The 15,601-nt window shown below is 45.1% G+C and overlaps 1 protein-coding gene across 3 annotated transcripts in view; it reads left to right on the top strand.

Annotated features, from left to right (window-relative positions):
• enah (ENAH actin regulator) overlaps positions 1-15,601 on the top strand; it is a 213,191-nt gene that overhangs the window by 170,310 nt on the left and 27,280 nt on the right. For all 3 annotated transcript variants that reach the window (XM_052024956.1, XM_052024957.1, XM_052024955.1), the window contains one exon: positions 6,545-6,822. In XM_052024956.1, the coding sequence (XP_051880916.1) occupies positions 6,545-6,822 (278 nt within the window). The remainder of the gene's footprint in view (positions 1-6,544; positions 6,823-15,601) is intronic.

Genomic DNA, 15,601 nt, shown 5'->3' with positions numbered 1-15,601 from the left:
GATGGGCAAAAAATGCTGGCACTGACAGTGATGTCCACATCCTGAGGGACAATAGGAATTATCCTGGTCCTGGATCTGAACTAATATTAAACTATCTCTGAGTTACCATGTAAATGCTCTAAAAAAATTTTTAAAAAATTAAAAATGCAGGAACTTCTCAGCAGGTTGGGCAGCACCTGTAGAAAGAGAAACAGAATTAATGTTTCTGATTTGAGGGCCTTTAGAACATGGAACAGTACAGTACAAGAACAAGCCCTTTGGCCCATGAGTTTGTGCTGAACTAATTAAACTAGTAATTAAATGCCTAACTAAACTCATCCCTTCTGCCTACCCAATGTCCATATCCTTCCATTCTCTGCACATTCATGTGCCCATCTGAGAGCCTCTAAAGCACTTCTGAGAGCCTCTTGAATGTAGGAGAATGAGGGGGCGACCTTATGGAAATATTTAAAATTATGAGAGGCATAGATAAAGTGAACGGTAACAGTCTTTTCCCCAGGGTAGGGGAGTCCAAAACAAGGGAGCATAGGTTTAGGGTGAGGGGGAAAGATTTAAAAGGGACCTGAGGGGCAACTTTTTCACGCAGAGGGTGGTGAGTACATGGAACAAGCTGCCAGAGGAAGTGGTTGAGGCAGGTACAACAGTATCGTTTAAGAAGCACTTGGATAGGTACATGCAGGGGCAGGGCTTCAAGGGATATAGGCCAATGGCAGGAAATTGGGGCTAGTTGGGTGGGCATCATGGATGGCATGGTCTGGTTGGGCCGAAGGGCCTGTATCCATGCTGTATTGCTCTATGAATCTATCATATTTGCCTCTATTACCATCCCTGACAGCACATTCCAGGCACCAACCACTCTCTGCTTAAAAAAATTCTCCTCTGAACTTAACTCTTCTCTCCTTAAATGCATGCCCTCTCGTATTAGACACTTCGACCCTGGGTGAAGATACCGGCTGTCTACTCTACCTATGCCTCTCATAATCTTATAAACCTCTATCCAATACCCCCTCAGCTTCTGCCATTCCAGAGAAAACAACCCAAATTTGCCCACCTTTCATTGGAACTTTTTCTAATGCACTGCCAAGTCCAACACCTAACCTAGGAAAATTCAGCCAGGGTTTTTTACAGCCAGTAATAATTTTGACTCCTGCCTGGAAAGTTTTTGGGTAGGTAAGGCTGGAAATGTACATTGGGCAGAAAAGTGGGGCTAAAGATCATTAGCAAAATGAAGTGACAAAGCAGTTGATATGTCCCACGACATCCTGTTAGTTGCGTTCACTTGCAATGTCAAATGGCTTTTGTCCACAGACTGAAGCAGTTACTGTTAATACCTTGGGGAGAAGAGAACATTGGAAATGAAGGTGCCAAACACTTACTTTTACAGTGTTTAATTTCATAAGTAAAATTGTACTGAATTGAAGATTGTTCAGTGTAAATGCACGGCCACAGGCCATGGTGTAGAGAGAAGTCTTGCTCCATTTTCATCAGCTTGATAGTTTCCACACCATGGTTTGATGTGGCTTTTCTCACTTGGCAGCTGTTTGAATGGATAGGCCACACAACCTTGCTTCCGTGATTTCAGCCAATTGAGTAAAGGTTATTTCTTGTTTGGATTGAAGAGCAGGGTCTAGAATTGTACAGTCCACCTCGTTCACACAGTCTTTGATGCTTATCTATGCTAATCCCATTGGCCCGTATCCCTCCTCGCCTTTCCTATCTAAGTATCTGTCCAAACATCTCTTAACCGTTGTATTGGCGTCCACCACCACCTCTGGCAGATACCACCCTCTGTGTTTCTTTAAAAAAAAGACTTGGAGCTCCTTTAAATTTTTCCCCTCTTACCTTAAATCTGTGCCCTCTAGTCCTAGACTCCCCTGCTCTAGGAAAATGACTCTGACTATCTATCCTATCTAATGCCCCTTGTGATTTTTTTAAACCTCTGCAAGGTTGCCCTTCAGCCTCCTGTGTTCCAGTGAGAATGAACCCAGCCATTCTCTCCTTTAAACTCGAGTCCTCCATTCCTGGCAGCACCCTGGTGAATTTCTTATTGCTTCAGAAAACCCTCCTGAATGCATTTTACGAAGTCCTCCCCGTCTAAGCCCTGCGCATTAAGGCAATCCCAGTCAATACTGGGAATGTTTGAAAGCTCCCACTACCACAACTCTATTGCTTTTATACCCTTCTGCAATCTGCCTAATCTGCAATTCTCCTCTGAACTTAACTCTTCTCTCCTTAAATGCATGCCCTCTCATATTAGACACTTCGACCCTGGGTAAAGATACCGGCTGTCTACTCTACCTATGCCTCTCATAATCTTATAAACCATCTGTTCTTCTAACTCCCTCTGACTGTTGGGAGACCTGTAGTATAACCTCATCAAAGTGACTGCCCCTTCCTTATTCCTGATTTCTACCATAGAGCCTCAGTGGCCGATCCCTCCAGGATATTCGCCCCGAGTACTGCTGTAATTCTCTCCCTCAGCAGTGCAACATTCCCTTCCCTTTTGTACCCTCTATCTGTCGCAGTTAGTGTTCTGTTATTTGCCCTGTGCGTTATCAGTAATGGTGAACATGAAGCAACTGGCTTGTTGCAGACATGATTGGGTTCACTTGCGTCCTTGATGGAAATTTGCTGTCTTTACCTGGTCTGCCTTGGATTCAACTTCAGACCCAGAGCAATGGCATTGCCTATTGTGGAAAACAAGTCACTGCTCTAATGAATAAAATATACTCATTGAACACCATATTTTATTCATTGTGCTTTAGTAAAATGAATCGCTGCTGTGTGCTCCAAATGATCAGTTAGATTTGTGTATGATGCATCTTCAGATATTTTAGGCAGTGCTCCAGAACAGTAGGGAACAATGTAGTTGAGTCCTTTTGAGAAGGTCTCACTAATGACTCTCTAGTCGGTTATTGTGCTGCATTCAGAGTTTGTTTGGCAATTAGAGCAGTCTAGCTGCAGGAGAAGGAACCGTTCAGTGATCTATAAATAGATGCCCTTGCTGACTCACTGCAAATCTAACACATGCCAAGAGTTCACCTGTTACCATGCCAATGATGAGAGACCACATTTTCAGCCCTGATAATCACATGTTAAAATTGTGCATGTTCGTTTCAAGAAATGTGATGTGTTTTCACATAACAAAAACAGAAATGCTGGAAATATTCAGCATGCTGCTCAGGCTACCTCTGTGGGAAGAGAAAGAATCAGCTTGGAGATCCTTCATCGGAACTGAAGAGGAGACAAAAGAAGCTAGTGAAGCTGCAGGGAGGGCGTGTCTCTGTTCGCAACTCCCACATTCTTTTGTCTATGTTCTTGCTCTCCAATTGCTCCCATTTACTCTATGACCAGATAATCTTGTCTACAGCTTATCCCCATGGTCACCCTATCACAGACATCCACCTTTCCACCCTCCCTTTGCAAGCTGCTTTTGTCTACTTTTCAGTTCTGATGAAGAAATGTTGACTCTGTTCCTCATCGCATGCAGCCTGACCTGCTGAGTATTTCCAGCACTTTGTTTTTGTTTTAAATGTCCACTGTCTGCCGTTGTTTTTCCCCAGGGTTTTCACATGTCTGCAACGTATTGTCAACGGATGACCAAGTGAAAAATAAAGCAAAGCACTGCAGATGTTGGAAATACTTAACGGGTCAAGGAACATTGTGTGGGTAAATGACCTTCTATCAGAACTGATGGAAGGTCAGTGTCATGGAACATGACCGCTTCCTTTTCTCTCCATAGTTGTTGCTTGATCTGTAGATGATCACACGAATCCCGCTGAGCTGCAGTGACCTTGTTTTTACTCCTGCCAGTTCCTCCTGTGTCTCCCTCCTAACCTTTCCTTTGCCCTCTCCACCCCTTCCTCCCCCAAATTTCTGCCCTTGATATCTCCTCTTCCCAATTACCTGAGAAGAGGATTCAAAACTCCTGTTTATATTTGATTAGCAGGCAGCTGCCTTGAGTGTGCTCGAGCTGTCTAACAAATTTCACATGAATCACCTCTGGCGTGGATTTCCTCTTTGTCCTACATTTGGTTTTTAACTGATGAGTTTCTTTGAAGCATCTCTGAATACAGCTGAGCAATGTAGAAATGTATACTGCTGAATATAACGTGTGATGAAGGTGGTTTTTGCTGCGATGAAAGATGTTTTCCCATGCCTGTGGTTTGTGGTGTCCCCCTGTGGCACTGGAGAATTGAAGCAGCTGTGTCTTTGGATGCAGTTTGGGAGCTCTGAATGAGCGCACGTGTTTTGTGCCACCTTCTCATCTTCGTGACATGCCGCATTCCAGTACTTTATGTATGGCCACTGAGCTCTGGAAGATGGTTTGACTGGGGCAGATGACAGAGGAGTCCTTTCGAAGGTGTAGAGGAGGCCACACCAGATGCAATAAATGACACCCTCAGACTCTCAGGTGAAGTGCTGCCTCACCTGGAAGGATTGTCAGAGGAGTCCCTGCTGAACGTCTGCATGTGCACATGCTTATGCTCCTGTTTTGAAGGCAGTTGGACCTTGGACGCTGCCTCGGAGTCATCATTGCTGTCGTGCCCAGGGATATTTGATTCCAGCCACCTTCCTTCGTGCCAGGAGTCACTGCCCCATGCAGGCTTTTTCTTCCCTGACCTTTGTTTATGGTGTGGGTGTTTCACTAGTTTCATTTAGAATCATACAGCATTGAAACGGGCCCTCTGACCCACAATGTCCGTGCTGACCCTTTTACCCATCCACACTGATCCCATTTGATTCTGTGTTGGCTGGATGTCAGATGTCCTTGCTCTTAACCTGCACTGGGAACTTCAGTCATATTTGGACAAGGCTGGTGGAACTCAAACTGAGCTTGCAATCAAGTTCTAACTGAACAATTACTGATTGGCAGTTGTTCCAGTATTTTGTGATTGCGTGTTGGCTGATGAAGTCATTTGCTGTGTGAATTTGTCTTGCTTTTAGTGACTGGGCAATTTTCCATGTCGTTGGATAAATGCCAGTGTTGTAACTGTGCAACATGGAACAATTCAGCTCAAGTCACAACTGGTTGTGAACCATTGTTACAGCACTGATTACAGCCAGGAGGTTAGCAACTGGTTTAGTATTGTCATTTCATGATGCCCCATGAGGTAATCTGTAACTGTTAAATATTGGCCTTTGTGATGGTCAGGGGCTCAGGAGCTGAGCTGGTCAACCACTGACCACTTCTTGGTGAAAATACTTCCTCCAGCCTTGTCCTTAGCACAGAGCTGAGCTCTGCTATGGAACAAATTCTTCTCACTAGTAGTTCAATGGACCGCCACTATTCAGGGACCAGGTGTGACAGAATGGACTTGATATTTGCTTCCAGGATTATCTTGGTACTTATTGCATAATGTTCCTTTAGATCGTGTATGATGGTACCCAGGTTGATGCCTTATTTTCAGGAATGCCTACTGCTGTTCCTGGTCAGGGGACAGGAAGGTTTTTATTGCAGGAGGACTGCTATGAAAGTACAGAAGTCGTGCTGTAATTCCGAAAGGCTTTAGTGAGACTGCACTTCAAGTACTTTGCAAGTCTTGGTCTCATTATCTACAGAAGGATAACTGAATTAGAGTGGGTGCAAAGAAACTTCACTGTTAATTCCTGGAATGAGAGGGCTGTGCCGAATGGAGATGGTGAGTACTTTGTCCAGTGTTCTCTCTACAGGTGAATCGTTGATGGGGGAAGTTGTCTTCCCTCACTGGTCAATCTGGATCTCTGGTTTGTTGTCTTGTCCTTTAGGATGGAGGTGAGGAGAAGGTTCATTTCAAGGCTTTTGAATCCTTGGAGTTCTTTCTCAGGTCCCTGTGGATGTTCAGTCACCAGGTTAATTCAACTGAGATCAGGAGATTCTTGGAGAGTGAGGCAGTGAAAGGGATATAGGAAGTGGAATTCAAGGAGGAAATGATCCATAATCTTGCTGAACAACTCCACTGACCTGGGAGACCCTGTGGCCTTGAGTTGCATACATTATTCTAGGACTAATCACTTGAAGTTATGGTGATCAAGTGGAGCTGAGCTTACAGTTTGGGGTTGTGTGCAGTCCTATTGCGCCCAATGAGCCAGAGTGCTTCATGGGTGCCCAGTTTTGAACAGGAGGGTGTTATCAGTGAGGTGTTGGGATTTGATCCTCGTGAAGTCTTTGCAATAATTGCTTCTACCATTGGATGTCATGGGCAGACACATCTTGCTGGTGGGGAAGAATGTAATCAGGGGTGCTGATGGAAGAGGATTGGCTGCTGAGCATGACTATTGGACATTCCCTTGACCAGTCTGTGGGACAGCCTTTCACTTTTGACTGGTCCCCAGTGTTTGGAGAGGACATCGAAGGGTTTGACCTGGGAGCCTTTGGGCAAGAGGACGATCAGATCACAATCCTGGAGAACAAATTGTTTGTTGTTTGTGTAAAGAATGCCTTGTTTTCTTTTGTTAAAAGAACAAAGTAACCACAAAGTAAAATGGTTAGTGTTGAAAGATGTGTCACTATGTGGCGTGTAGCTCCGTCTTGACTAAACCGTCAGAGTGTCTTGTGTTCCAGGCAACTGCAGGAGCAGCAACGGCAGAAGGAGCTGGAGCGAGAACGGCTGGAGCGTGAGCGGATGGAACGTGAACGATTGGAGAGGGAACGACTAGAACAGGAACAGATGGAACGTGAGAAGCAGGAGAGAGAGAAACAGGAGCGCATGGAGCAAGAAAGACAGGAGCGCGAAAGGCAAGAACAAGAGGACCTGGAGCTCGAACGACAAAGGGAACGACAAGAACAGCTTGAGAGAGAGCAGCTCGAGTGGGAGATGGAGCGACGGATGTCGTCTGCAGGTCAGTGCCGAGGAGAAGTAAATCTGAGATCTGTACATTGCACCAACGTGATTGTTTAAAGCTACAGTATCCCTTCATTGTGCTCCTCAGCATGTCTTCTCTCCTGGCTCATCCAGGTCATTATTCAAACTTTTGAAAATAAGAGCGTGAAACTTTGGCATAAAGGGCTGGCCTGTGTGCCTGAGTTTGGGACTGGCGGAATGCATTGTACTTGACCCTTGCAGTGAATGGCAAAGCTGGTAGCAGCCATAACTTTTCACAAACTGTGGAGCAACAGGCTCTGATGTTTCCAGCACGGTGACCTTGGCAGGGGATTTGTGGGGTGTATGAGCAGGTCAAGCCTCATGAGGCTATTCAGGCAATCGGACTGATGCATCACCACTGAGGTAGTAGGCAGGGTCCAAGCCAAGCAATATACATAACATCAAATTAATTGTACAATCACATACAGTAGGCACAGCAACCCAGGAAAGAATGAGATTGTGTGAGAGTCAGAAAAAAGCGATTTTCTAAATCTCCAACAAATCAGATTCTGAAGGAATGAGTTCTACATGTGCAAACTTGTGTAGAAACGGAGTGAGAGAGGCATTTGCTGGTAACTACGACTTGTGCTGCCAAAAATTCAGCAGCACCTGAATGCATCAGCATCAGGTGTGCGATTTCTATATTTCACTGGGTCCACGTGGTCAGCAGAAGCTAGTGTTTGATTCTCATGGCAAGCACCAATGGCCTCTTCACATTCCTCATGCAAAACCCAGCTGGTGTTTCCGCAGCAAAACTGGGTTAATCTGGATTTGAAGCACCTTGTTCTGGGCCTGTTATATTCTCATAGGTGCAGCTTTGCTCTTTAATTTTTGCCACAGTGGTTTGATTCTCATCTTTACGCCAGCTGTATTGATGTTTAAAACTTATAAAATTGGGTAGCCGCCACCAACCCCCCCCCCCCCCCCCCCAAATCCTGGTGATGTGGCTTTCAGTTCATACAAGCTGAAATAGAGATTTTGATAAAACTGTGTTAAGTTGTTACTTGATATGTGATAACTTCCACTGAATCTTAATGCTGTCCCCCATGTGCATTGCCAAGTGTCCGCTGATTGAACAGAAGATAACTATGGGTGCTGAAACCGTGGTTATCCCACACACCTGCTGGTTCAAATCCCATTATGTTTTTATACTTTCTATTACGGAGTAGGGCTTGTACAAGGGGAAATTGAGAAGGGTTTTAATAGAAACAGAAAACACATGAAAATATTAATTCCCAGTCTTGCAATGTGATCTGGATATAGAAATATTGTTTTCTGAAATTTGTCAGCAAACTCACACCGCTTGGAATTCAATGCAGTAAAAATTAAGCTGCAGTTTGAATCCATGGTGTGAGGATTTAGGCAGAGCAGCTGTGAATCGGGCGCTGGAGGGGATACTGTGGCTGTGTTAAAATTGACTCTTCATTTTGAGCGATGCTGATTCAATCTATTGATGAGCGGATGATTTGCCTCTGTGTGTTTGCCTGCAGTTTGCCTCACAGGACCAGCCATGGGGGGGATGGTGGGAGGGATTCATTGCTTGAAATATGAGGAATGTTAGATGCTGCAAATAATCACTTCACACATCGTGAGAGTCAGGGACTGTTCAAATATTTTAAAAACTAAAATACAAAATTCTGGTCAATCGACATTTATAAAGACTTAAATGAGCACTTCATCCAAATCATTCCTCTCTGACAGAGTGGTACTGATCATGGAGGTCACAGTGCTGGCCTCACTCAGATATATGCTGTTCGCTGATCCGCCTGATCTTTTGCCTCAGCACCACTTTCCTGCACTAAGTTTCAGTGATGGTGCAGTGGTTAAGATACTGGACTAGGCTAACAATCCAGAGACTGGCGGACATATTACAGCACAGCAGGGGGCCATTTCACCCACTGTGTCTGTGTCAGCACCCAGAAGAGCAAAAGTAAATGAAGATCAAAAAAAAATTGCAGATGCTGGAAAACTGAAATAAGGCAATTGTTAGAAAGTGTGTCTTTGGGATGTGGGAGGAAACCGGAGTATTTGGGGGGAAGCAGGTGGTCACAAACAGCATCAAAGGGCAGGACCAATCATGGTCCTTGAAGCTGTGAGGCCTCAGCACTAACAACTGCACCCCTGGGTCGCATGGTTAGATCCCATCATGGCAGTTGTGGAATTTAAATTCTCTTAATAATCTGGAGTTAAAACAAAAACAACTGGTCTAATCTGATTTATTAATGGTATTTGGGGTGGAAATTCATCGGTCTTGCCTGTTTGTGACTGCAGACCCACATCAATGAATCTTAAAATGTCTTCTGAAATTGCCCAGTTAACCACTGGTCAGGGGCAATGAAGGGTAGGTGATAAATGCCCACATCCCAAAAAGTGCATTGGAGCTGGTCACTGCTTTCCTAGCCACAGCCGGGAATGGGTGTGAATGCATCCTTTACAAAGGATCAAAGTCTTTGTGTTGCTGAAGCTGTGGTGTTGGTGCCACTCATTGGTCAAACAACTGATCTGAGGTGCACAGCACGCAGGCTGCTGGCAGACCTATTTATCTGCAAGTGCATATTGTTAAATCCAGTCTAAACTCGAGTGTCCTTTTTGGCCAGTCCAAAACAAAAAGAGCAACTCTTTGAGTATGTGAGCAGAGGGCTAGCTTGTTAGTAAATAACGTAAGCCAGTTGACCACTGGGCCTTTTCAATCCTACTACACTGGGAAGCAGCAGTGCCAGGAACCCATAAATGGCCCCCTTCCCCCGGTGAAGTTTTTGATTCTTGTCTGCAGTGTTCTAATGTTCCTGTGCCCAGCACTTTCTATTGATGTATTTACAAGTCGCAGTGAGTGATATTTCTGACACTTCGACTGACCTCTGAGGCAAGCTGCAGCATTTGAAACTTGGTTTCCTATCACTGCTGACTCTGCTGCAATGTTAGCTGTATTTTTTCTCTTCTCTCTTTCCTCTTGTCTCCTTTCTGTGCTGCTTCCATTTCATTTCCAGCCTCATCTTTCGAATACAACACTCCACCTCCTGAATACAGCAGCTGTCAGCCCCCATCAATCCCTCCCCCACCTTACACGAAGGCGGTGTCAGCAGCCCCCGTCTCATCCTGCACTCCTCCCTCCTCCGATTCGCTCTCAGAGTACGCATCCCTCGCCTCCTCAAACTCCACCCCACCCACCCCACCTCTGCGCCACTCAGCGTCTCGCTTTGCCACTTCTCTCGGCTCTGCCTTCCATCCTGTCCTGCCTCATTACGCAACTGTCCCCCGTCCTGTTCACAGAACACCCGGCCCGCCATCCCCTGTCAGTGCTCCTCCGTCCCTACCTTCAGTCCCCAAGCCGGTGGTCTGGCCTGCCACTAACTTCTCTCCTCTCCCACCTTCCCCACCTGTGGTGATCAGTAGCCCACCTGCCAAGGCCACAGGTCCTCGCCCAGTCCTCCCTGTTCCAACTCCCATCCAAATCCAGAAACCGCCATCACCTTCTGTCAGTAATGGCCCACCGGATGTTCCGCTCCAGCCAGGGCCGAGTGCTGGCCCGGCTGCACCCCCGCCACCTCCCCCTCCCCGTCCCCCATCTCATCTGCCCCTCTCACAAACATCTCACTCCACTCCTGTCTCATCCAACATCATTGTTCCGGTGTCTCAACCTCCTGTACCCCCTTCTCCTTGTGCAATCACCCCTACTTCTCCCAAGCTGCCTGCCTCTGCTGAGAACCCTTTCTCTGGGCTGGGAGACTCCTCGGCTCCTGAGCCAAACACCCAGGCATCCCCTCAGCTGGCTGAACCTACAGTTCTACAGGGTAAGGCTTTCTCTCTGCTACCATCTATCAGTTCTAGGCGATGAGCAAAACTCGTTTACTTCAGTATAACCCAGGTATTGGTTATGTGAATGTGCACTGCTGGGTTAACATTTAGACATTATGATGAAGTATGCAGTTCGTGCTGACTGGTTAGCTAAATAAATGCATCAGTTCAGTTTTATTTTGGTATTAAATGAAAGCATTCTTGGTGAAAGCTGCGGGTTTGACATCCATCTGTGGTGTTCCTTGGGTCAGCAAATAGTCTGTTTTTATAGAAGCTCCTGTTTGCTGCAAGGTCTACATGTGGCAGTGAGTCAAAGAAGGTCACAGAAAACGTTAGGGACATTTAAGAGACTCTTAGCTAGCCACATGAATGATAGAGAAATGGCGGACTATGTGCGAGGGAAGACCTTAGAGCAGGATAAAATGTTGGCACAACATTGTGGGCCGAAGGGCCTGTACTGTGCTTTAATGTTCTCTGAAAATTTACAACACAGGAGGCCATTTGGCCCATTATATCTATGCCAGTTGGGGGGGGGAAGAGCTCTCCTTCCTATTCCAACACAAGACCAGTAACCACTCCAAGTAAACATCTAAATACCTTTTGAATGTGGTTTAGTTTTGATCTCTACCACCCCTTCAGGCAGCGAGACCTGGATCCTTGCCAGCCTCTGTGTGAAAATATTTTTCCTCATCTTCCCATCTGACCCTTCGATGTTCCCAAGTTGTCAAATGCTCCTGCTGAGGGAAATGGGTCCTTTTTTAATTCTCTCTAGACCCCTGACAATTTTATACAGCCTGTTTTAATTCGCACACCTCTGTTACGAATAAAACAATTCTGCCTTATCCAATCTTTCCTCACAGCAACAGTTTTCACTGAACCCCTCTGCACAGTCTCCAGTTAATCATACCTTGCAGACACACAAGCAAAACCAGCAGCAATCGCTGACTTGGCTCCCATGTGAAGAACGACCACTTGGATAACCACGGCACAGAGCGGTGTCCTGCGCTCCTGAATTAAACATTTGAAATGCATGAAAGATGACCTTGCAAAGTTGATTCAATTGTTTAGAGTATTGGGACCAAACTGTAGTGCTGACAACTTGTGCTCCAGCACCAGCCATGCCTCTACCCAAGCTGTTCACAGTAACGCTGGCTTCTTCACAACAATATGGGAGATTGCCCAGGGGGTCCAGTTTGGCTAATTGTACTCGGCCAGTTTACTTCAGCTGTCAGCACAGCGGTGGGAGGTGTCAGTGACTGTTACCAAGCAGCAATTACCTGTGAATTACTTGCTGACTCATGCCCAGTTTGGATTTCACCAGACTGCCCGGGGGGTATACGGATTCGTGCTAAACAAGAAGCTGGAAGGTTACTGTGGATAGGCAGGAAATGTGGTGTTAAGATTACAGTCAGATCAGCCTCCATCTTATTGAATGGTAGGGCAGGCTGGAGGGCTGAGTGGTCTGCTCCTACATTTCATCCTTGTGTTCACAGCTTGGGTCCAACTGTGGACCAAAGAGCAGGTTTGCAGAGATGAAGTGAGCATGAGTTGCCATTTGACATCCACACAGCAGTTGACCAAGTGATACTTCAAAGATCCCTGCTGAAACTGTAGCTGTTGGGCACTTAAGAGAACACACTCAAACAGTTGGAGCCCACAGTTACTGGTGAATCCTGCCAGCCCCAGTACTTCAGCATGGAGCTGCTCGGGGCCAAGGCCCAAACATTCAATGGATTGCACAATTCAATCCATTTCTAACTGTTTGGGAAGTGAAGCAGTCCATGCCTGTGGACAGCAAGGTGGTGGCAACATTCAGGCATGGACTGTTAAGTGCCAAGCAATGAACAAGAGAGTTTAAATGGTATTGCTGCTATAGAGCCCCACGTCGTCAACATCATGGAGGTCACTGTTGATCAACCACACACACACACACACACTGTGGCACCAGAGGCTGGTTATCCTGTGGTGAGTGACTTGTCTCCTGATGCCCCAATGCCTTTCCATCATCTGTAGGGCACAAATCAGGAGCTTGGTAGATTCCACTTGAAGCTGAAGCCCATGCTGGACAACGATCCTGCTTGTTTAGCACCCCATCTACCACCCCAGATATTAATTCTCACCATCACTTTTGCAGTGGTGGCAGTGTGTTCCATCAACAAAATGAACACCAGTTATTCACCTGAACAACTCTGAAATTCTCAAACCCGCAACATCTACCATCAAGACAAACGCGGCAGGAGCTACGTTGGAACATCACCACCTTCAGGTTCCCCCCCCCCCACATTGCACATCATTCTGACTTAAGCAAAAAGTTGCTGTTGCTTCATTGTCACTGGGTCTAACTCCCCAACCCAACCCCATAATGGGAACATCTCCAAGACAGGCAGCTTTATCTTCTGGAAGGCATTAATTTAGTGATCTCCACATCCTGAAAAATAAATATTTTCCATGCAGAGTATCAAGGCCATTCTGTCCAATATCCATGGAGGTACAACCGCTAGAAGAGTTTTGCCCTAATGAAAATCAAAAAATAACAGCAAGTCTCTAGCTCTTTGGAGCGAGGGAGGATGAGAGGTGACTTGATAGAGGTGTACAAGATGATAAGAGGCATAGATCAAGTGGGCAGTCAGACGTTTTCCCAAGGTGAAAATGGCTAACATGAGGGGGCATAATTTTAAGGTGATTGGAGGAAGGTATAAGGGGGATGTCAGGGTTAAGTTTTTTTTACACAGAGTGGTGGGTGTGTGGAACACACTGCCAGGGGAGGTTGTGGGGGAAGATACATTAGGGACATTGAAGAGCCTCTTAGGTAGACATGTGAATGATTGAAAAATGGAGGGCTATGTGGGAGGGAAGGGTTAGATAGATCTTGGAGCAGGATAAAATGTCGACACAACTTTGTGGGCCGAAGGGCCTGTACTGTGCTGTAATGTTCCATGTGCCTAAGTCAGGCAGCATCAGTGGAAAGGAAAACAATTAATGCTTCAGGTCGGACCCTTCAGAGAGATTAGTTTTGACCTAGACCTTTAACTGGTGGGCTAGTGTGGAAGGTTTCTTTCATGGATCTCAAGTTTAATTCTTCATGTCCAAAATATTGGTCAACATAAAACTGGGCAAGTATAGCATGATCAAAAGTAATTTTAAAAATCCTTTGTATTTACTGCCTTTGGTTAATGTGTTTGGAGTTATTGGCCTCTCCCAAAAGTGATCTATTAAACAACTCGATCCTCCTTTTCCCTCTGCTGTCAATTGACTATAATCTGTATTCCTCTCCCTCTCCCTCCACGTGCCTGTCAAAGGTCTTATTAACAGAAAGCATTGTTTTTGAAAAGGGAGTATGCACCGTTGCTGTCTTCCTCTGTCACTTAATTGTTTGTGATCAGGACAACAATGGGCAGCTCAGGTGATCCGATAGCTTGTGTTCATTGTTTGACAATTGACGTCATCATGAACAAAGCCTTTTACTCAACAGTTTTTGAGACTTTTTTTAAATGCTTAATGAACTACTACAGGCATATAATTTCAGTTTGCCTACTCTTGTGCAAACATTGTTTGGAAAGTGTACATTTTACTTCAAGGCCTGATATTGTTGAAACTAATTCTGAGCCGAGTTTAAGTTGTGCGCGTAAGTATGTGCATTGTACTTGGGGCATGAATGCTGCTCACTCAGCTGTACCGAGGGAATGGTTTTCCCCCGCTTTTGCTAAATTTAACAAAATATAAATGAAAGCAAGAGCACAGTTTCTGAAAGCGGTATAAAATGTCGGCACAACATTGTGGGCCGAAGGGCCTGTACTGTGCTGTAGTGTTCTATGTTTAAGCAATGAGTAGTTTGAAATTACAACTGCCCTCATTGTGTCTCATTTTTTTCTGGAATAATAAGTTTTCTGAGTGAGCACTGTTCACGTACACAGTGTCGTGTGATGGTGTAATGCTGTATTGCTGCATATCGAAACCAATAAGAGTGTTCAACCAATGAAGTAATGAACAGATTTTTGTTCAGCAAAAAACTTGCCCCAGTCAGAGGGGAAAGGATGCACTGAAATGAAAGCAAGAACTTCTAAATCTGGTGGGGGGGGAGGTGATAGCACCAGAAACTAAACGTGCTGACAGAAACTGCAGTGGTTTATTTGAGAGGCACTACCGGCTCTTGTTTTTTGGGGCGGTGGAAAGAAGACACTCAGAAGGATTTGCTATATTGATAGTTCCATGAGCAGTAATGGAGTTGATGATTAGGTGCAGGCAGTCCCTGGGTAACATACAGGTTCCATACCTGAAAACTGCATGTAAACTGATTTTCCACAAGTCAGAAACATTTCCAATGACAGTCAGTTAATGTGAGCATTTACCTACTGTCTTCAGTAATGGTTCACAATGTCCCACATCCAGTGGCTAGTTTCATTGGCCTTAAAATGGATGCTGCATTGTTTGATAAATCATTTTACAAGTGTCAATCAACAGAAGAGAGAGTGTTCTCAGTTTCCAATCTAAATCTCTCAAGTGGCCTCCCACTGAACCGGCACCTGTGCTCTTAACAGACAACAGTGTCTAATGACTGCAGGGAGGTTACATGTAAAGTTTTTTTTTGAAAACTGGTTGTCTTTTGAGTCAAGTATTTGCTACCCCTATTCCATAACTCCTGAAGATGTGTGCAATTCTGTAACCAACTTTCTTATCTTGACAAGTTCTTTAAATTTCTTTAAAATAAAAATTTATGGGAGAATGTATTCTATAAACTCCTCACTATTATTTCTGCCCATTTAACTTCTCCAGATTGTATGAAGACTGAAGTACTCATGCCCATTGTGATATCTTTACTACAAGCTCTTGTTTCTTGATTAATTCTTTCTGCAACCATGTTGCAGCTGCCATCCATCTAACCTCCCCACCCACTGTAATTAGTTTAAAGATCTATATACAAAGCTAATTCCCCAATTTTTAAAGTTTGGGCCCATTTACCC

This window comes from Pristis pectinata, chromosome 10 (genome assembly GCF_009764475.1).
Source record: "Pristis pectinata isolate sPriPec2 chromosome 10, sPriPec2.1.pri, whole genome shotgun sequence".
Lineage (NCBI taxonomy): Eukaryota > Metazoa > Chordata > Chondrichthyes > Rhinopristiformes > Pristidae > Pristis > Pristis pectinata.
The sequence above is the reverse complement of the archived record's forward strand: the minus strand, read 5'-3'. Positions and strand labels throughout refer to the sequence as shown.